This window comes from Carassius auratus, unplaced genomic scaffold (assembly GCF_003368295.1).
Source record: "Carassius auratus strain Wakin unplaced genomic scaffold, ASM336829v1 scaf_tig00003710, whole genome shotgun sequence".
NCBI classification, from domain to species: domain Eukaryota; kingdom Metazoa; phylum Chordata; class Actinopteri; order Cypriniformes; family Cyprinidae; genus Carassius; species Carassius auratus.
The window spans coordinates 29,677-50,550 of record NW_020523540.1 but is presented as its reverse complement, the minus strand read 5'-3'; the positions used below and the strand labels follow the sequence as shown (position 1 = coordinate 50,550).

Below are 20,874 nucleotides of genomic sequence, written 5' to 3'. Positions count from 1 at the left end.
CCTAAATTATATTTAAAAAATCAAAAAAACAATGAATAATTGTTACAATACGTGTTTGTCTAATATATATATATATATATATATATATATATATATATATATATATATATATATAATTGTACAAATTTGTTTTAATATGAACAACAAAAATAAGAATTATAATTGTTCTTTTGTTTTTGGGTGAAATATGACTGGTTTTAGTGAGCTACACTTAATCAATAATTGACAAAAATTCCTGTTGACAAATTTGTAACCTCATTAATCCAGCCATTTCATGCCTACAGTTATTTAATCAGTGCTTCATTACAGGATGAAAGTCCAGTTTAAAATGCTTTTGTCCACTGACTATTAAGATCATGCTGTTTTTTGGCCATTTGAGTGAACCAGGCTCAGCCTCCTGGTAAGTTTTGAAGGGATTTCCACGCTGGTCTTCAGTTTGTCTGGTACGCAGCCCTTTTACCTTTCTTGCCCCTCGCTCCTGACCTTTGGTTTCCTGTAAATACTGTAAAAAGCATTTTGATATCATTGACATGTTTTGATATGTCAGTCACAACCAATGAGTACAGCTGAAAATAAGTTATAAAGAATCTGTTTGTGCTTTTGTATTTTAAAGAGATGCTTTTGCTGTAAAAAGCAGCAGATCGATGGTCACTCTTATTGTAAATTAAGTATCATATGCATTGATTTCTTAAAAAAATAATTCTTCAAACACAAACAAAATGTTTTGTGTTGCTCAAGAGAATTTTGTGATTTTTGAACAAAACGGAAAGATAACGGAGTCTATATGAATGTGATAACACAAGATCAATTAACCATCAAATGTGTAACCATATTAGAAATTTCAGCAATTTAACATTGAATTAAAGGTCCTGAAGGCTGGAATTGTGTAGTTGCTCATTGCCCTGCTTCATCGTCCAGTTGTTGGCCATCTCTTCACTTCTGTTGTAATGTATAATAATGTAACATTAGACATGTTTGAGAGGGAAATATGCATTTTGGAGCAGGAAGGATCATGGTAAGGAATGACATAAATTCCTCCTGTAATCTTTTCTTGCGACATGACAATATTTAATATGAAGCAGTCTGTCTCATTGGGTTTGCTTTGTATTTCATAGTAGGGTAGCTCAGATCTTTGTTCTAGGGCCATAGGTGTCTTGTGTAGCTAAATATGTCCTTTGTATGTTTCTTTATATTGTAAAGTTTCTTTAGACTGAACAACAACAAAAACAGAAGAAAATTTGCTTATCAAAAAGAAATGAGTGAATCAATAATAAATGTAATTTGATATTTTTTATGTGTTCCGGTTTTGTTTTTTAAATGAAATAATTTGAGAGCAACCCAGATGCCATATAATAACAAACTAAATAATTATACAATACGATAAATATTTATATAACTTAAAATTAATTACGTTTATTTTAATTGTAGATCTATGTTTAGGTATATTAAAAATAATATAAAACATAAATATTAAATTATAATTTTTAATTCTAATAAGTGGCAATTTTAGTAAAAAATAACCGTATAATATGCATTTATATGTTTTTTAAACTAACTTAAACATTTCATATAAAAGTCCCCTGCAGCCGTAGCAACGACCTTGACTTTGTGACTTTTATTTTGTACTTGTACGGGATTGACCGTTGAACTTTACCCGGAAGCTGCACAGATTGATCGTGTTTTGTTGTCAAAGTTGTTGCTGCGCAGCTCCGTGCAGGTTTCTTCTCCCAGCGAGGTAAGTATTTTCATGTCATTTTATTTTCTGCACACTTTAAAAGCATTCAGTGCACATAGAGCGTTACGCGAGAGTTGTTTAGGCACGCTGTGTGAAGCAGAGGAAGTTGTGGCGCGACCACGTTGTCAAAGTTGCTGGAATGTTCTGGAAATGCGGTCATTTCTGCAAATGATCGCCGTGTTGTTTTTTTTATTTTTTATATATATATAAATCATATCGGTAATGCATACTCTCCCACTCATAATTAAATTCAAGATAATTCATTAAATAAATGATGCACTGCTGTGTTGAGTCTGAATCTATTTAATTTACAACACATATATAAAAGTTGCAGATTAAAATAATTTTATTTAAATGTATGTTTTTATATTTACATTTTTATCTTATTCTAGGACAATTAGAGTTTGTTTTCGAAAAAATAAAATAAAAGTTAAATGTTACTGTGGTAATGTGGCAAGGTTTTTTTAATAATTTCTTATTAAGGTTTATTACGGTAATGTCGCGAGTAACGTTACTTTTAAACCAAGTGTCATATAAACCATATTAAAATTGTAAATATGAGAATTATTCCGTTCCATAACGCTATAAGGTTAAGGTTATGTTAGCTTATTCATACTTTATACGATGGAAATTAAAATATAATTTAATTTAAACGATTAATTCGATCATTTTTATAATAATAATAATATATATATATATTTTTTTTTTGCTTATGCTATGATTACTTGGTTTTCTTTTTCCAAAAAGTACTTTGGTAATACCATGTTAGTTTTGCACGTTGAATATTTGGATTATTATGTAAATACAATATCGATATGGCAATCATTCAGTACCATGGTATTTTTCCAAAGATTCAGTTTTTCAGGGGTATTATGCAATTTTACGGTGGTAATTGTTTTTTAAAATTATTTAAATGATCATTTGTTGTGCCCAATTTCAACCCTCTAACGAATTATTATTAATGTAATTATCTATGAAGATTCGGGAGGAGCGCGTCAGATACTTAGCCTAATCATCACAGGTGGACCACAATCAAGTAATCAATCCCACAGTATAAATATCGCTGACTTACCTCTATCCATTGACGGTTTATCAGCATTTTGGTCCGCATGCACCATGTCCCAAAACCGAGATTCCTCGTCAGAAAACTCATCCAGCTCTTCCCCAGCCCCATCACCGCAGCCAGCCGGCTCCAAAGCCACCCCTTCCCGGCGTGGCAACCAAATCGAGCCCCAGGCTCCAACCCGCGGGCGCGGTACGGCGCGAGCAGCTACTCGCCTCCCAAGACGCCTAGGCCTACCTTCGCCGCCTCCGGCGAGAACCGCGGCCGACTCCCCCGCGTCCTCCTACCGCTCGGCCAGGCATACGATTCCGCCAATCGACAAATGGACGGTGTCGAGTCTGAGGCAGGCCCTGTCCAAAAACGACATCACACCATCAAGCAAGTTAAACAAATCCGAACTGTATGACTTGTATACAAAAAATCTAAATAATAACATTTCTCCCCAGTCTACCCCCGTACCAAAGAAACGGCAAAAGAAAGGAGTACCTCAGAATTCGCCTCAAAGCACTCCACCATTCTCCGCCGCTAGGCCTAGCTCGCAGCGGCTATCAAGCCGTAGCAAGAGGCCTTCAGCAAGCCTAGGCCGCGCCCCGGTTCCAACCGCAAGGGCGCTCGCTATGTCGCCCGGAGCTCAGCCTCCTTCCGCGGCTCCAACTCCAACAGCTCAGGGCGCCGAAGCCCAAGGAGGCTCCTGGCCGCCTCCTCCACCCATCGCAGCCCCTCCATACGGAACTTTCTATACCAACACCGCAGCCCAGGCAAGCGCTTGGCCGAACAGTTCGCCACATACAGCGCCGCCTCCCGCTTCCTCCAGCTTCGCGCCCGCGGTCCAAGCTAGCGCCTGGTCGAACTGGCTGTCACACAATGCCCCGCCTCCCGCTCTGCCGAGCTCCGAGCCCGCCGCTCATGCTAACGTTTGGCCGAACTGGCCGCCTTACACAGCCCCGACTTTAGCCCATCCCAGCTTCGGGCCCGCGGCCCAAGCAACTGCCTGGCCATACTGGCCGCCCAACCCAGCCCCGCAACCCGCGGCCTCAAACTCCGGGCCCGCGGCTCAAGCAAGCGCTTGGCTGCAATCGCTGCCAAACACAGCTCCGCCCCCAGTTGTCGCCACCACCCTCCTCCAAGCGAAATCCCCCCATTCACTCTTCACTGCTACACCAATGCCCATCCCATCAAACGCTGTCGCCCTCGAACCTCCCCAAGTGACCCACAGCATTCGGGCACAGATATTAGCAGGTGCGGATGTAGATCTCTCGTCTCTCCTTTCTCTCCTGCCCACATCCGATTCAAACCGCCAAATAGACTGCGGGGACTTCTCAGTCACGCTAAAAAAAATCCAAATCCCCTTTCATCTCGACTTCTCTCCTTCTCCGAATTCACCATCGCATTCAACCGCTACACCGAGATAATCTGCTCAGCCTTCCCCCACAGGCGACGCGAACTAAACGATTATTTATCTATAATAGCCGAACTCGCGCTGTCCTACGGAGGGGGGCACTTCTACACCTACCACAAGCTTTTTTCCGCTAAATGTGCCATCCGAATAGCTCAGTGGAACCAGTGCCCTTACTGGGGAGCGATCGACTCCGACTTGCACAGTCGCGTATTCCTAGGCTGTAGGAGCATTTCGTGCGCAATCTGCAGGTCCGTGGCTCACTCCACCACAACCTGCCCACAAATAAACCCGGACGCAACCCAACACTCTCTTACTCCCCCGGCAAAATCCACCAGTTATGTCCCAAAATCAGTTACCGCAGCAAACTCACGCCTAGCCCAACCAGGAGAAGAAAGCACCCAGCAATGTATCGCCTTCAACAACGGGAAATGCATCAGACAGCATTGCCGCTATCTACACTCCTGCAAGTTCTGTGGCGGTGCTCATGCACGCATAGTTTGCCCCGTGCATAAAGCCGTAAATAAAAAATCTAAAAATTACCTATCGACTCCTGTGAATATTTTTCGCATGACCATTGAACTAGCACACCATCCCGACAAAGAATTTACTAATTATCTCCTGTCTGGCCTCAAACACGGTTTTAACCCGGGCGTCGTTTGCGAGCTTACCCAAAACACCGTCTGCCGTAATCTCCAATCCGCCCTCGCAGAGCCCGATATAGTAGCTAACCTCATCAAAAAAGAAGTCGAGTCAGGCTTCATGATCGGGCCCTTCAATACCCCCCCCTTCAAAACGTTCAGAGTCAGCCCAATCGGAGTGGCTACGAGGAAATTTTCTGGTAAGAAACGCCTAATAGTAGACCTGTCATCTCCGCATAATTCTACAGTCCCGAGCATCAATAGCTTGATACCCCTCGACGAATTTTCACTCAAATACCAAGACATAGATCAGGCAGTCGAACTGATTAAAATCGCGGGCCGAGGAGCCTGGTTAGCAAAAATAGACATCACTTCTGCTTTCAAAGTGATGCCCATCCATCCGGATTTTTGGCACCTGTTCGGGATACGATGGCTCGAGAAATACTATTTCGCCGTCCGGTTAACCTTCGGATGCAAAAGCAGCCCCAAAATTTTTGATATGCTATCAGAAGCCGTTTGCTGGATCCTTTCCAACAATTACGCAATCCCACATATTATCCATCTCTTAGATGACTTCCTGGTCATTTCATCGCCCAAGGCTATCCCAGCCGCCCATATCCTCACCGTCCAAAAAGTCTTTTCCGAGCTCGGGATTCCCATCGCTCAGGAAAAAACCATGGGTCCTGCCACAACCATAGAGTTCCTCGGCATCTACCTCGACTCAGCTAAATTTCAGCTCTCCCTGCCAAAGGAAAAGATTGATAGAATAATTCTCGTCTCATCCACCCTCCTCGACAGCCCTTGTTGTTCTAAACGCGAACTTCTTTCCCTGCTCGGGCATTTAAATTTCGCCATGCGCATAATTCCACAAGGACGCCCATTCATCGCGCACCTTCTAACACTCGCATCATCAGTTCACGCGCTCGAGGACCTCATCCCCCTAACCCATGCATGCCGCGACGAACTTAAATTATGGATCCTGTTCCTTAGACAATGGAACGGGCTTTCTTTTTTTTACAACAATTTAATCTCGTCTCCCATCGACTTGCAGCTGTTTACAGACGCGGCTCCCTCAATTGGTTTCGGAGGTTTCTACCAAGGCCGTTGGTTCGCGTCCACATGGCCCCCCAGATGCAGGACTCGACCCAGTCCTCAGCTCTTTTCGAGCTCTATCCCCTCGTAGTAGCAGCCTTCCTGTGGGGCAATGAATGGACAACTAAAAGCATTTTAGTGCACTGCGACAACGAAGCCGTAGTTCAGTGCATAAACAAAGGCCGTTCTCACTCCCCCGCCCTCATGCCTCTCCTTAGACGCCTTATATGGATCGCAGCATGCGACCAATTCATAATTAGCGCAAAGCACGTCCCAGGTACAGAAAACCAAATCGATCCCTGTCTCGTTTTCTGTTTCAGAAATTCAGGACGCTGGCTCCAGAGGCGGACCAATTCCCCACTCCGGTTCCTCACTATTCAGAATTAATATTTCCGTAACTCACCCTCTAAAACCACTCCTCGAAGCATCACTGGACTATATTCTCCAAGCAGTCTCTCCCAGAACCCTCCAGTCATACGTGACTGCATGGAGGTGCTTTAAGTCATTTCACCTCACCTATAACATCCCTTTCCCAGATTTTTCTCTACTCTCCATCACCTCTTTCATTTCGTTCCTCAATGGCACCAAGGGTCTCCAAGTCGGATCTATTAAAAGCTACCTGAGCGGAGTCCAGTTTTTTCACAAACTAATGACCGGCGCTCCTTCACCCGAAATAAATAATTCACAAACCTCCCTCCTAATCAAAGGGATCCAGCGATCCCAGCCCACCCATCCAGACACCAGAAAACCCATAACGCTAGATATCCTCACAAAATGTATCCACACCCTCCGCACAAATTACCAACCCCTCAGCATTGCCCGCACGCTCGACGCCATGTTCATCCTTGCCTTTTTCGGTTTTCTCAGGTGCTCGGAGCTTACGATCTCTTCCAAATTTAATCCTAAAATCAACCCCACCGTGTCAGACCTAACCATACTAGATGACGAAACAATCGCTTATTTAATCAAACAAAGCAAAACAGACCAAACCAACAAAGGCCATTTCATATACATCTTCAATCTCCCCGCCCCAATCCAGCCTTACCAATCGGTCCTCGCCTTTTTACACCTTAGAAATTCCCAGGCAAAATCCCCACACGAACCCCTATTCACCGACGAGTCCAAAAAACCAGTCACTCGCTTCTGGTTCCAAAAACACCTCAAATGCGTCCTGCAATTATCAGGCATCCCAGCGAACAATTTCTCCACCCATTCATTCCGCATCGGGGCAGCAACTTCAGCTGCACAAAAAGGCCTCTCCAACCAACAAATCCAAACTCTAGGAAGATGGTCCTCAGAAGCATACCAAAGCTACATCAGAATAAACCAGTTTCACATTAAGAAAGCCCACCAAACCCTCATCGGCCATAAATAAAAAAAAAAAAAAAAAAAAAAAAAAAAAAAAAATTCCTATTATTCCGCCGACTCCAGCCGCACACTCCCGGCCAAATAACCTAAACCTTTTCTATCCTATGACCAGCGAGGCTTCTCTCTTCGATGACAGGAGCACGAGCTCCCTTCGGATGCCGACGAGAGCCTCCCGGCCAGACAACCTCACCTTTTCCATTCTGCGGCCAACAAGGCTTACCCGTTCGTTGCCAGGAGCTCACACTCCCTTCGGACGTAGGTGAAAGCCCCCGGCTACCTGCTTTTCCATTTCTGTCTTTCGTACGGAGAAGTTTACCCGCCCAAAGTCAAGGCTCCCATTGAACGTAGGCGAGAGCTTCCCGGCTAGACAACCTTACCTTTTCCGTCCTTTGGCCAGCGAGGCTTAACCGTTCTATCCGGGAGCTAAGCTCCTGTCGGACGAAGGTAAGAGCCTCCCGGCCGGACAACCTTTTCCGTCCTTCAGCCAGAGAGGTTTACCCGTTCGATTCCTGGAGCTAAGCTCCTATCGGACGTCGGTCCGAGACTCCTGGCTAGACAACCTGACCTTTTCCACCCTTGGCCAGCGAGGCTTACCCGTCCGATGCGAGTGCTCCCATCGGACGCCGGCGACAGCCTCCTGGCCAGCCAACCACGACCCTACTGTGTGTTTCAGGTTACTAACCTACAAGCAAGCTGCTTAAATGCTGCAAGTACCTAACACACAATAACTCTCTTTCCTCCCTATGGTCACCAAGGCTAAACCGTCTCTTGCCAGGAGTAGCAAACTCCCTTAAACGCCGACGACAGCCTAACGACCACGCAAACTTACCTTTTCTAACCTACGGCCTGCGAGGCTCACCCAGTTCGTCCCCGCCGGACGCTGGCAAGAGCCTCCTGGCCACCTATCGTTACCTTTTCTGTCCGCCATCCGGAGAGGCTTACCCGTTCGATGCGCGTGCTCCCTTCGGACGCCGGCGAGAGCCTCCCGGTTAGACAACCTTACCTTTTCCTTTTCTATGGTCAGCGAGGCTTACCCGTTCGATGTGTGTGCTCCCTTCGGACGCTGGCGAGAGCCTCCTGGTCAGACTTGCTTTACGTTTCCACCCTACGGTCGGCGAGGCTTACCCGTTCGATGTGTGTGCTCCCTTCGAACGTCGGCAACAGTCTCTCGGCCACACAACTTACCTTTCCATTTGACAGTAGGCGAGGCTTAACCGTCCGACGCCATGAGTCTCGTCCTCTCGCCAAATCCTGCAAAAAAAAAAAAAAAAAAAAAAAAAAAAAAGCTACCCTCAGCTACTCTCACATCTTTTAACCCCGTCTGGCGAGGCTTACCCGTTCGATGTTCTGAGTTTGAGGCCCCATCGGATGCTGCGAGAGTCCTCCCAGTCGGGTTTTCCTTTCCAACCCTCCCCGTCCGCCGAGGCTTACCCGTCTGTCGCGTGCGCTCCCTTCAGACGTCTGGCGAGAGTCTCCCGGACGGGCCTATGCTTGCCAGCCGCAAGCGAATCTCATCCAGCCGATGCCGTGAGTCGGGATCTCCCTTCGGATGTTGCCAGAGTCCTCCTTGTCGGCTGGCCCAAAAGCTTTTTATCTGCCTAACCGAGAGGACCCAGACGTCCGTCATCCTGAGTCTCAATCTCCTGTCGGAGGCTTCATGGGCCCTCTCGGTCAGCGTTAGGCCCTTAACCCACTGAATAGCAGGGGCTATCAGCCAGTAGGGCCCGTACGCCGACACCGTGACCTATTCCGGTCGAGGCAACTCGGGTCCTCCCGGTCGGGCACCACAACCACGCCGCTCCTCCTCATCGGCCGGCAGGGCTCACCGATCCAACGCCAAAAAACTCCAGTTGAGCATCGGCCGAGCCCTACCGACCGGGCGCCAACAACCACGTAGTTCACTAGCTGCAGCTGGTAGGGCCTACTCTCTCAACGCCCAAGTCGCTCCCTCCGGAGTACGTAGGCCCTTCCAGCCTGCCAACGAGATAACCAAATCAGCCCCCGCCAGTACTCTGCTTTTTGGGGGGCATTCTTTAAACTGGCGGCTGTCCTCCTGTACATTTGCCTTTTGGGGGGTACTCTAGCTTCGGGCAATTCCCGAGCTCGGAGCCCTTCCCCGGACAGCACGCCAAATACGCATACCATACCTCAGCTAATTATATGTAAGCGTGAACTAGTGAAATGTAATTATCTATGAAGATTCGGGAGGAGCGCGTCAGATACTTAGCCTAATCATCACAGGTGGACCACAATCAAGTAATCAATCCCACAGTATAAATATCGCTGACTTACCTCTATCCATTGACGGTTTATCAGCATCCCTCCTCCACCCCATCTCCTCACTTCAAGTTCACTTTACAATATACGGGGAAGGGGGGGTACTCTAGCTTCGGGCAATTCCCGAGCTCGGAGCCCTTCCCCGGACAGCACGCCAAATACGCATACCATACCTCAGCTAATTATATGTAAGCATGAACTAGTGAATTGGCGAATAACGTGAACTTATTCTAGATTTTCACTTTATGCATGTCGCAGGCTGAGCTTCTTGCTAAGGATTTTTGTTAAAGACACAGTTTGAGCTCATCTTAAAGTGTTTTACTAGTGAGTGTGTGTGTGTGTGTGTGTGTGTGTGTGTGTGTGTGTGTGAAACACATCAGCAGATGTTTAGCAGAATGTCCAAGCTGCTCTTTTCCATACAATGAAACTTTATTCTGCTGCTTCTCCTTTTTGAAGCTTGGTCGTTAAATGGTCACTACTCATTTTGAGTTAAGATGAGTTCATTTCTTCATCAGAACAGATTTGGAGAAATTTAACAATACATCAGTTGCTCATCATTGGCTCCTCTGCAGTGAATGGGTGCCGTCACAATTAGAGTCCAAACAGCTGATAACAACATCACAGTAATCCACACGAATCCAGTCCATCAATTAAAGCTGCAGTAGGGAACTTTTGACGCTCTAGCGGTTAATAAACAGAACTGCTTGCGTCTTGCGGAAGAACATTGTAGCCGTAATTACTTCTCTCTGTTTATGTCTATTAGGGCTGCTCCGATCACGATCGGCCGATCATTAATGCACAGCTCGTCAGTAAAGCCGGTTCTCTAATCATCGGTAAATTCCCTCAGGTGCGTGATTACACAGAGCATCTGTTACTACACAGAGCCATTTTTAATAGAGAAGATGCGCAAATCACGTTAATTTTCAGCGCTTATTGGCGCATCTTCTCAGTTAACAACGGCTCTGTGTAGTAACAGCTGCTCTATGTGAAATCACGCACCTGATGGAATTAACGGCTGATTAAAAAAACCGGCTTTACTGACGAGATGCGCATTAACGATCGGCCGATAGTGATCGGAGCAGCCCTAATGTCTATGAAGAACCACAAAGGTACTGGGTTACTCCGCCGCGGTACTCCCGAAGCAATCTAAAATAGTCCGAATATAAACACTTATTATAGGTGCACCCTAGTGATTCAGGACAAGCTAAAAACACGGTTTGGAAAATGGATTCATGGTGTACTCGCTTATTATGTTAATTTTTCTACATTTTGAACACAAACAAAGTTACGGACCGCAGCTCTGATTGGTTAATTTTTACCGGGAGCGCATGAATTTCTGCAAATATGTAAAAAATATTTTTTTTACAAAAGTTCCCTACAGCACCTTTAATGTCTAGTGAAGTGAAAAGCTGCATGTTTGTGAGAAACAAATCCAGCTGTTTTTATCAGCTGTTTGGACTCCCATTCTGACGGCACCCATTCACTGCAGAGGATCCATTAGTGAGAAAGTGACGCAATGCTGAATTTTTCCAAATTTGATGAAGAAACAAACTCATCTACTTTTAGAATATCCTCAGGGTGAGTACTTGTTCTGTTTTTATTTTGGGGTGGACTGTTCTTTTAAGGAGACTTGTTTTCGCTCCTTTAGATTTGCGTCCAGATGGCCGACGGTGAGATCGTGAACGGCTCTGCTGATAACCTGGAGGTGGCACCATCTGGTGAGAAATCTGGACGTGCCTCGCTGCTGGATAGTGGGGAAGACTTTACAATGCTGGATGATGTGGAAGACGACGTAGACGATGACCTCCCGCCTTTAGAAGACGCAGGTGGAGGAAAGAAGAAAGACAGTGCCACTAAAGACACTACAAAAGCAGATCAAACTCCTGCTACAGAGCTGGAAGAGTGGCAGGATATTTTAGGTACATTTCTTACACAATTTTGTCGTCATTGTGGCAGCGTTAATTCTTTAAATGCTAGAGATTAACAACAAAGTGTGATGGTGATTTTTAGCATATCAAATATTTTCTTCTTGAAAATACAGGAAATGGGCAGCTTAGAAAGAAAGTGGTGGAAGCCGGAGCCGGTCCAGAGAGCAGACCCCAGAGAGGCCAAAATGTGACAATTCATCTTAAAACCACTCTTACTGATGGAACTGTGGTAGAAGAGCTGCCAAACTTATCCTTCACACTTGGTGATGGGGACGTCCTCCAGGTATTATTGTATTATATTATATTATATTATAAACATTTTATTTTTATTGAATTCTCTACTATATTTTTTATTTATGCTTTACATTTTCAGGAGCCTCACTTGTTTTCTAAAAATAAATGATTAAAAACGTTATGTTTTGTTGTTCCTATTATAATCAGGCGCTGGATCTTACTGTACAGCTGATGGAAATGGGTGAAAAGGCGTTGATTGAAGCAGGTGCTAAATATGCATACGGTGCACTTGGCAGGTTAGATTCAAAATATGTATTCGTTTTTATGGAAAAGTTTTAAAGGTTAATATTACACACACACATTCAATAAAAAAAAAATGAAAAAAAAAAAATTATATATATATATATATATATATATTATATATATATATATATATATATATAATCATAAATTATATATATATATATATATATATATATATATATATATATATATATATATATATATATATATATATATATATATATATATATATATATATTATATAATATATATATATCTATATCTATATATATATATATATATATATATATATATATATTATATAATATATATATATATATATATATATATATATATATACACACATAAAATAAAGCAAATACCATTTATGTATTTAGTGCCATAATTCTGTATAATTACATATATGATAGATTATTTTGAAAGAAATGAATACTTTTATATTAATATTTATAATATATGTTAATATATGTTTGTAATTCATGTTTTATATATATATATATATATATTTTTTTTTTTTGTGTGTGTGTGTGATAATGAAAATACAATTTATATATTCAGTACCATAATTCTATATAATTACATATGATACAACTTTTTAAATACTTTTATTCATCAATGATACATTCAGTTCATCAAAATTCATAGTAAAGACATTTAGAATGTTAGAAAAGATTTCCATTTAATTTTTTACCCTTTCCATTATTTTTTACTTTCTGTCTATCAAAGAGTCCCAAAAAGTTTTTATTACAGTTTCCACAAAAATATAAAGCAACACAACTGTTTTCAACATTGATAATAATAAGAAATGTTTCTTGTGCAGCATATTATAATCATTTCTGAAGGATCATATGACACTGGAGTTATGAGGAAAATTCAGCTTTGCAACTCAGGAATTAAATCGCATTGTAAAAATGTATTCGTATAGATACCGATTATTTTAAAATGTAATAATATTTCACAATATTACTGTTTTTATTGTATTTTCGATCTAATGAATGCAGTCTTGGTGAACATAAGAGACTTCTTTCAAAACCTTTTGAGCAGAGGTGTGAGACTGTTAAACATGGTCTGCATGTCTCCTCTGTCAGCTCTGCTCCTGCGGTTCCTCCTGGTTCTGATCTCATCCTGGAGGTGCAGCTGTTGTCTGCAGATGACGCCCCAGACCTGGAGCTCATGCCGCCCTCGGAGCGAATCAGTCTGGCCAACAGAAAGCGAGAGCGAGGGAATGTCCACTACCAGCGCGCAGACTATGCCTTCGCCATCAACTCGTACGGAATCGCTCTACAGATAACTGAAGCCACGTTCAGAGGTGATGCTGCTTCATGCACGATTCATTCCGTTTATTTCCTAATAAATCATGGTGTGGTTTTGTCTGCAATCATATTACTCTTTTACGTTAGTGGACATCAGTCAACAAGAAGAGGAAGAGCTCTTGGACATGAAGGTGAAATGTCTGAATAACATGGCTGCTGCTCAACTCAAACTAGACCACTATGAAGCCGCACTGCGCTCCTGCGTCTCAGTCCTGGAGCACCAGCCGGACAATGTCAAAGCCCTGTTCCGCAAAGGCAAGGTTGGTTTCCTCCTGGGTTCAGATGCATATCGTTTTCACTCGATCTCATTAAATAGTAATGCACTCCTGGTCTCGGACAAAGTGAAAGGCGTTTAGGTTTCCAACCACAGCAGAGGAAGGAACTCACAGCTTCAGATGTGTTGATGAAGAAGTGCTGACGTGTGTTTGTGTCCACAGGTACTGGCTCTGCAGGGCGAGTTCGCTGAAGCCATTCAAACACTGAAAAGAGCCTTGAAGTTGGAACCAAGTAATAAGGTACCACAAGTGAAATTTAGAATTTCATTTTTTTTTTTTTTTTTTATCTTCATCTTTTTACATTTTTTCTTACTTTATTTTGAATTATTGTTTTATTGAAAATTGGCATCTGTTAATAACCATTTTATTTTATATTCCATTTTATTTTATTCTATCTTAATTGTATACTATTTAATTTATTTTATATTAATTTATTTAATATCTTACTTAATATATTTGTCTGTTAATGAAAATTGGTATCTTCTATTTAGATATCTGTATTTTATCTCATTTTATTTTATATCTTAATATTTTAAAATTTTGGTTTATCTGATTTTCTTTATTTTTAAATATTATTTTTATTTTAGATCTTTTATTTATTTATTCTATTTTATCTTTTATTATTGGTCTTTTATTGAAAATTTGTACCTTTTTAATTTAAATCTTATTGTATTTTTTTCTTATTTTATCTGTATATTTCATTTGATCTTTATTTAAATAAATATATCTTGTATTATATCTAATTTAAGTTTTTGGCTTTATTTTATGTCTTTTATCAAACATTTTTTTAAATCTTTTTTATATCTTAGTTTATTTTAGTTTCTTATTTTATCTTTATTTTATTTTATGTCTTATATATTATTTAATCTTTATTTTTTTCATTCGTCTTTTATTGAAAATTGGTATCTGTTGAAAAATATTGTATTTTCATGTCAGGAAATAATTTGTATCTATTTATTTTAAGTTTGTTAATCTTATAATTATTGTATTACTTTATGATAAATTATGCTGTATTGAACATTGCTATATATTAATAACTACTAGTGTAAAAGGTCCCAGAATCATGTGCATTCCCCATTATAACCAGCAGGTAGTGCTGCAGACTCTCAAATTCAGTCAGACTGCAGACAGAAGTGTTCAAAAACTCCTAGGATCGCATTTCTTTCCGTGTCTATAAATACAGTAGCTGGGCCCCTCCACACACTAGTGATGGGAAGTTCGATTCTTTTCTGATTCTTTTCGATTCAATAAACCGGTTGAAAAAATCGGTTCTTTCACACTTGACGTAATGACGTCATTTTGCGATGACGTAATGGCGTCACGTCTATCAAACATTCAAATGTATAAAGTCAGTAATCATAACTTTAGTCAGTTAAAACCTCATAATCATGAAAAGTTTTCATTTGAGTTTTGCAACAACACCTAAATACAGTAACATCAATAATGTGCATATGAGGATTTAAGTCTTGAAGATATAAAGTAAATAAATTAGGTGTCATCAGCGCAGAAACCATGATCCACTTACTAAACATAATCCATTGCGATGTATTTGTTATTAAATGAACTTACGTTTCGCCAGATTGCCCTTCATCCAAGCCCTCGAAATACCCGCTCATAACTACTAGTACAGAATCAGAATCAATCACCAAAAGAATCCCTTCGGTTCAGACTTGCTGTGAGTCAGTTGGCTTCACGCTGAATCGCGCATGCGCAATATCATCAGTTCATCGGTTCTCAATTCGGACGCGTCCGACAGAAACGATTCTCGGTTGAGTGTACTGATGATCCGAAAACCGATGCAACCGGTTCTTGACTCGAGAACGAGAATCGCTCGGCACGTGCTGCAGTTCAGTGTCATCAGCTGCTTTACTCGTGTTCATGTTCTGTTTACTACAAACTCAATTTGTGAATGTCATCATTAACTATAAATACAGTACAGATATCTCATAAATCATCCCTTATTCCTATTAAACATAAGAGTCTTTAGAGTCTTAATTATTGTCCAACGTCCCTGAAAACCCATTTGGCCTATACATTATATACAATATACAGATTGGAAACATTAATCTAAAAAAAATAATAATAAAAAAATCAAAATAAAATATAGTTATTTTATCACACTTTCCGATGTTTAACAAAATACTTAAATTAAATTACACGCATGCGCAATATCATCAGTTCATCGGTTCTCAAATCGGACGCGTCCGACAGAAACGATTCTCGGTTGAGTGTACTGGTGATCCGAACACCGAAGCAACCGGTTCTTGACTCGAGAACGAGAACTGCTCCAGCAGTGGGCGTGTTTGTTCATTATCTGGCTCGGCTCGGTGTTCATCTTCAGTTCGGTCTTCACAGCATTTCATTCAGTGTACTGTTTGAGTAAATGGATTACCCCGGGATATTGGTTTATTCTGACTCAGAGGGAGTGTCAGTCACGTTAAAAAAGTTAACAGCTTAAGTAATTTGTGGATTTATGCTTATTGGAGACGTGAACCGTTTCAAACGATTCAGTTCGATTTGGTGAACTGGTTCAACCGGTTCACTAAGAAGAACCAGTTAAATTGAACGATTCGTTCACGAATCGGCCATCACTACCACACACTTGCCATTTCTAAAGATGCTCCAATGCAGAACTGCTTCATCCAATCTGATCCCATCTCTTCACTTTGCCTTTACCATTCTTGTTTTAGTCATTAGCCAGTAATTAAACATTAGCAGTAATTAAACTAAATAACAGGTTGCCATGGTGTAGTTTGACTCTCGCTCCTGAAAGTTTACATTCAAAATGCCACTCACAGCCCTCGCTTCTTACTTATTATTAATAATGACACTCTGTTTGATCTAGTTAGCCTTAAACTGTTTAACTTCATGTTTGTAACTGAAATTTTGATGTTTATAGGTTACACTTTGATTTAGCAGTGTTTCTTCATACTAATTTTAAGTAACCATATAAGGAGTGAATCAGTATTTGAATCGTTCTTCAGAACGACAGTGAACTGATTTGCTGAAACAAATCTGATCAATTGAGATTCGTTTGAACAATTCACACTCAACTGTTGAACAAATTGGTTTGTAAATGAAACCCTCTAGAGGATAAATTGAAATATGTACTGATGTCCTGAAATTAATCATTGAACTGTTTTTGAACCAGTCCATTGAAGCCAACGGAATAAACTTATTTGCTAAAATAAATTGAAATGATTCTGATTCACTTGAATTGTTCACATTCCACTGTTGAACAAATCAGTTCATAAATCAGTCATTTTACAAAATCATATGAAATATGTATTTCTGATGGAAAATGAAAAGGTGAACTGTTTTTTGTTTTTTTTTAACCAGCATATCGAAGCAAACTGAATAAATGATTCAGATTCACTTAAATGATGATTCACACTTAACTCTTGAACAGATCAGTTCATAAATGAATCTTCAATCAATGTACTATTTCTTGAACCACTCCATTGAAACAAACTGAGTGAACTGATTTGCTCAAATATGAAGACTTCAGATTCACTTGAACAATTCACACTCAACTGTTCAACAAATCAGTTTGGAAATGAATCCTTCTACGAGCTTGCTTGAAGTATGTAATACTGACTCGAAATGAATAAATTAATTGTCTTCTGAACGAACTGTCTACGTGAACTGATTCGCTAAAATCCATTTGAACAATTTAGATTCATTTGAAGATCAACACTCCGCTATTGAATCATGAATCATTTTTGCGTTCTCATATATTGTCTGCCCAGTGATCAGCTAAAACTAAAGCAGATCTAAGCGTCTTCACTCAGGTATGGAGAGAATAAAACTGGGCTTAGATTTTGAGGTCATATAAGAGAACAAGGATCGTGCATATTTGTGTGACTTAAATAAAGACACGTTTCATTAGTACAAGATGCTTTCACTTCTGCTTCTGTGTTCTGCGGCATTGCAGCTGATATGGGAAAACAAGTGAATGTGTTTTTAATCTTGAATTGGTTTATGTCTTGCTTTCACTCAATCTCTGACAGCACTGTCATGTTTAATCATTTTTGGTGCTGCCTAAATGTGTTGGTGTGAGGCAGTGAGCAACAGTTTCATCAGCCTGAAGACACACACACACACACACACACTTTTCACTCTCTCTGTCCTTTCCTCGGCAGACCATTCACGCTGAGCTGTCGAAGCTTGTGAAGAAACACTCTGAGCAGAAAGGAGCCGAACAGGCCATGTATAAAAAGATGTTGGGTAACCCGACGAATGCCGACGTGCAGAAACACCATGCCAAGTCCTCATGGGTGAGAGATTGAAATGGCCCTTTTTCAACTATTTAACACCATGCACTGTTTATTTATGAGGTTCCATGTCTGTGTTTACTCTCAACAGGAAGTGGGTTTTACAGATGACAAAGTGCACATTTATGCCTTAACCTATTAAAGGTTAAAAGCAAAAAGTGATTAATGAATAAAAATGTTTCATCTCCCTCATGTTGTTCCAAGTTCAAACATGACTATTATTTATAAATCTAAACATAAAAGTAAAATTAATATTATAATTTTTATTGAATATTGAGTTTGAATTGAACTGGATCAGTCAGATTCATGATTGAAAATATTCAAATGTTTACACAAAAATATAGCATTGGCCATAAGAAACTTTGAGCCAGAAGCTTTGAAATATAGTTTTTCCTCGCACACACATTATCACATTATTTCAGTCAGCTGCTTAACAAGGGAAGAAAACACAACAGGTTTGAAATTATTCATGAGGCATGAAAAATTAATAAATCTAAATAATACATTTTCCTCCCATCTCATTTTTTCCCCCTTCACCATCATTTCCAGCAAGGTCTGATTCATCAAAGAATTGTTCTTCTGAGTCTGAGCTAATCGAATGGTTTACAGTGAATCATTCACTAATTGGACTGAATCATTCTGAGTGGATCTCGAGTGAACAATTCTGACTTTTTTTTAAGTTTTTTTCCCCCTCAAAATGTATCCTGTGCAAATCATTCACTAAAGCCATTTCTTTTCTAGTGAATCTGGTTCACAAATCAGACTGAACGAATCTTTGACGATTCTGATTCTGAAATGATCAGCTAATAAGTTACATTTGAGTTTGTTCATCCCACAAAGCTATAAAAAGACTTCTGACAAATACCGTACAAATCCACATGGATTTAAAACAATGTGAGGGTGAATAAATAACGAGATTTCATTTTTGGTGAAGTATTTCGTTTAACCAAGTTTTGTCTTTTTTACAGAGTCTCAGCTGGAAGTGGCTCTTTGGGGCGACGGCCGTGGCGATTGGCGGTGTAGCTTTATCAGTCGTCATCGCAGCTAGAAACTAACCCAAATTCACCGTGACGAGATGGAAGACGTGGTGCTGAAGACCTCGAGTACGCCAAGCCCCCAAACACCTTACCGACCTTCATAAAAAATTGTGATTGAACATAAAATGGTTGTAGTTCTGTTGCCCTTCATCACACTGTAGAGGTTTTAAATGTACTTTCAATGTATGAAAGATGAGCTGGGGAGGAATAGATGTGAGAAATATTAAATAATTCCGATTTATGTACAGAAAACTTCCTAGTTAGAATTAATAAATTTATTGATGTACAGAATGATGCTCTTCGGGCTGCTGGACACAGTCGTGTTTTGCTGCAGAACTCAACAATGTGTTTCGTGATCTTATTTTGGTGAACTGAAACTTGCTTGTGAACATTGAAGAATATGATTGTAGGCTTTTTCTTCTGCAGTATCAACAGGCATCTTTAGGTTCTGATGCTAAAGAAAGATAACACTATTTCAGAAGTGCTTACACTGATGTGGTACTTTACTGGTTTTTGAGCTTTCTTCTCCTTTGTTGGCTCTAAAATATCACTGGAATCCGCTGATGTCCCTCAATAATGTTCCCAGAGTTTCTCATTTTCATGACCAAACACTGCAAGGGAGGTCATACAGACCTACAAGAATTATCAGCATTTAGTTTGAATTATTTATTTAGGATGAGCAGACATGTCAGTTTTTTTGTTGTTGTTGTTTTTAAGTTGATTGTCTCAGTTCCCCATTTTGATTAAAAAACTGTTTGTACTATTGGTAACTTTCAACATTCCCTTTAAAGTTCTTTTGTATATCCTATAATAAACTCTAGCACTTTCTGTTCATATGGTTGAAAAAAAAAAGTGATTTCTTGAAAATGTTCAAATGTCAGAGCTACTGTGTGAATTCTAGATTTGCATTTTCGGAATGAAACGTGATTGTAAGGCGATTAAAAGTGAATCGTGTTAATAGATTAACTTCCTTGCACGTGCCACTGTTATAATACATTAGAACTGTTAGTTTATGACGAACGGCTTCGGTGTAAACATTCTCTATTGACGTTCTGTGAATGAAATAGTTAATGTAGGCTATGTAAAGTGCATAATGTGACGAAACCTCATCCCTTTCGTTGGAGTCTGGTGGGGCATTCCCTATTCAAGGTTTTTTTTTCTTTCTTTTCTTTCTCCCCCCAGACATTGACGTTTTCTGACGCATTTCTGTGAGTGAGAAGCGTTCAGTCCAAAACCTTCCCCACCCCCAGCCAAGAGTTTTCCAGTGTACGACAACACCACCAAACATGGTCAAATCACACATTTCAAACCATTCACGTCCGCCTTATTATTAAAATATATTCAAAATAAATAAAAAATAAACGTATCATGCCCATAGACTGTAAAATGCCAACGCGTTGTAACGACGCCATTCATCGGTCATTTATGGTCATTTCTAGCGATCAAGCGATGTCCAATCCGTGAGAATCGAGTCGGATCTTTTCAGTGAAACGGTTCGCAATGATTCGTTCACTAATTGGATTGAATCGGGTCTGAGCGGATCTCAAGTTAATCATAAAGTACTAAAATGGCTAAATAAGCAGAAATTAGGTTATTTTCTAATCGACAAATAGCAGAAATGTTACCAAAAACGTTCACGACTTGTTTTTAAACGTCCATAACAGCAAACTTTTCCACTTGTGAATGAAGTAATTTTAATTGGGGTTTAAGTAAAATGTTTTGTCATGACGGCAGAACCGAAACAATATAAACAGTCTTACCACTAATGTTGTTATAAACAGCAATATGTTCCTGAATATGACTTTTTAGAGAGTAATGTAAAAGCACAGCTGAATCGTTTCAGAACCGGTTCTGTGAAACCAACTGCTCGAAAGAACCGATTCTCGGAAATGAGTCTTCCCGTCGCTGGACATCCCTCATGATTACCCCCGAAGCCAC

General features: G+C 40.5%; 1 protein-coding gene across 2 annotated transcripts; it reads left to right on the top strand.

Moving 5' to 3' along the window:
- The first annotated feature begins 1,618 nt into the window (after positions 1-1,618).
- On the top strand, positions 1,619-19,770 carry LOC113070298 (peptidyl-prolyl cis-trans isomerase FKBP8-like). Of its 2 annotated transcripts, XM_026243538.1 has the most exons (9): positions 1,619-1,735; positions 11,221-11,491; positions 11,614-11,783; positions 11,942-12,030; positions 13,126-13,346; positions 13,438-13,610; positions 13,788-13,865; positions 17,768-17,902; positions 18,868-18,954. In XM_026243538.1, exons 2-9 carry the CDS (start codon positions 11,233-11,235, stop codon positions 18,952-18,954), a joined length of 1,212 nt encoding a protein of 403 aa, XP_026099323.1. In that variant the 5' UTR covers positions 1,619-1,735; positions 11,221-11,232. The 2 variants fall into 2 exon arrangements, with proteins under 2 accessions (XP_026099323.1, XP_026099324.1); XM_026243539.1 differs by lacking the exon at positions 1,619-1,735 and having other exon boundaries at positions 11,233-11,491; positions 18,868-19,770.
- The last annotated feature ends 1,104 nt before the right edge of the window (positions 19,771-20,874 follow it).

Excerpts from the sequence above, each read along its gene's own strand:
- LOC113070298 (XM_026243539.1), top strand. The coding sequence starts at position 11,233 with ATGGCCGACGGTGAGATCGTGAACGGCTCTGCTGATAACCTGGAGGTG. Across the intron at positions 12,031-13,125 it reads GCATACGGTGCACTTGGCAG|CTCTGCTCCTGCGGTTCCTC; the intron begins GTTAGATTCAAA and ends CTCCTCTGTCAG. Across the intron at positions 13,611-13,787 it reads CCCTGTTCCGCAAAGGCAAG|GTACTGGCTCTGCAGGGCGA; the intron begins GTTGGTTTCCTC and ends TTGTGTCCACAG.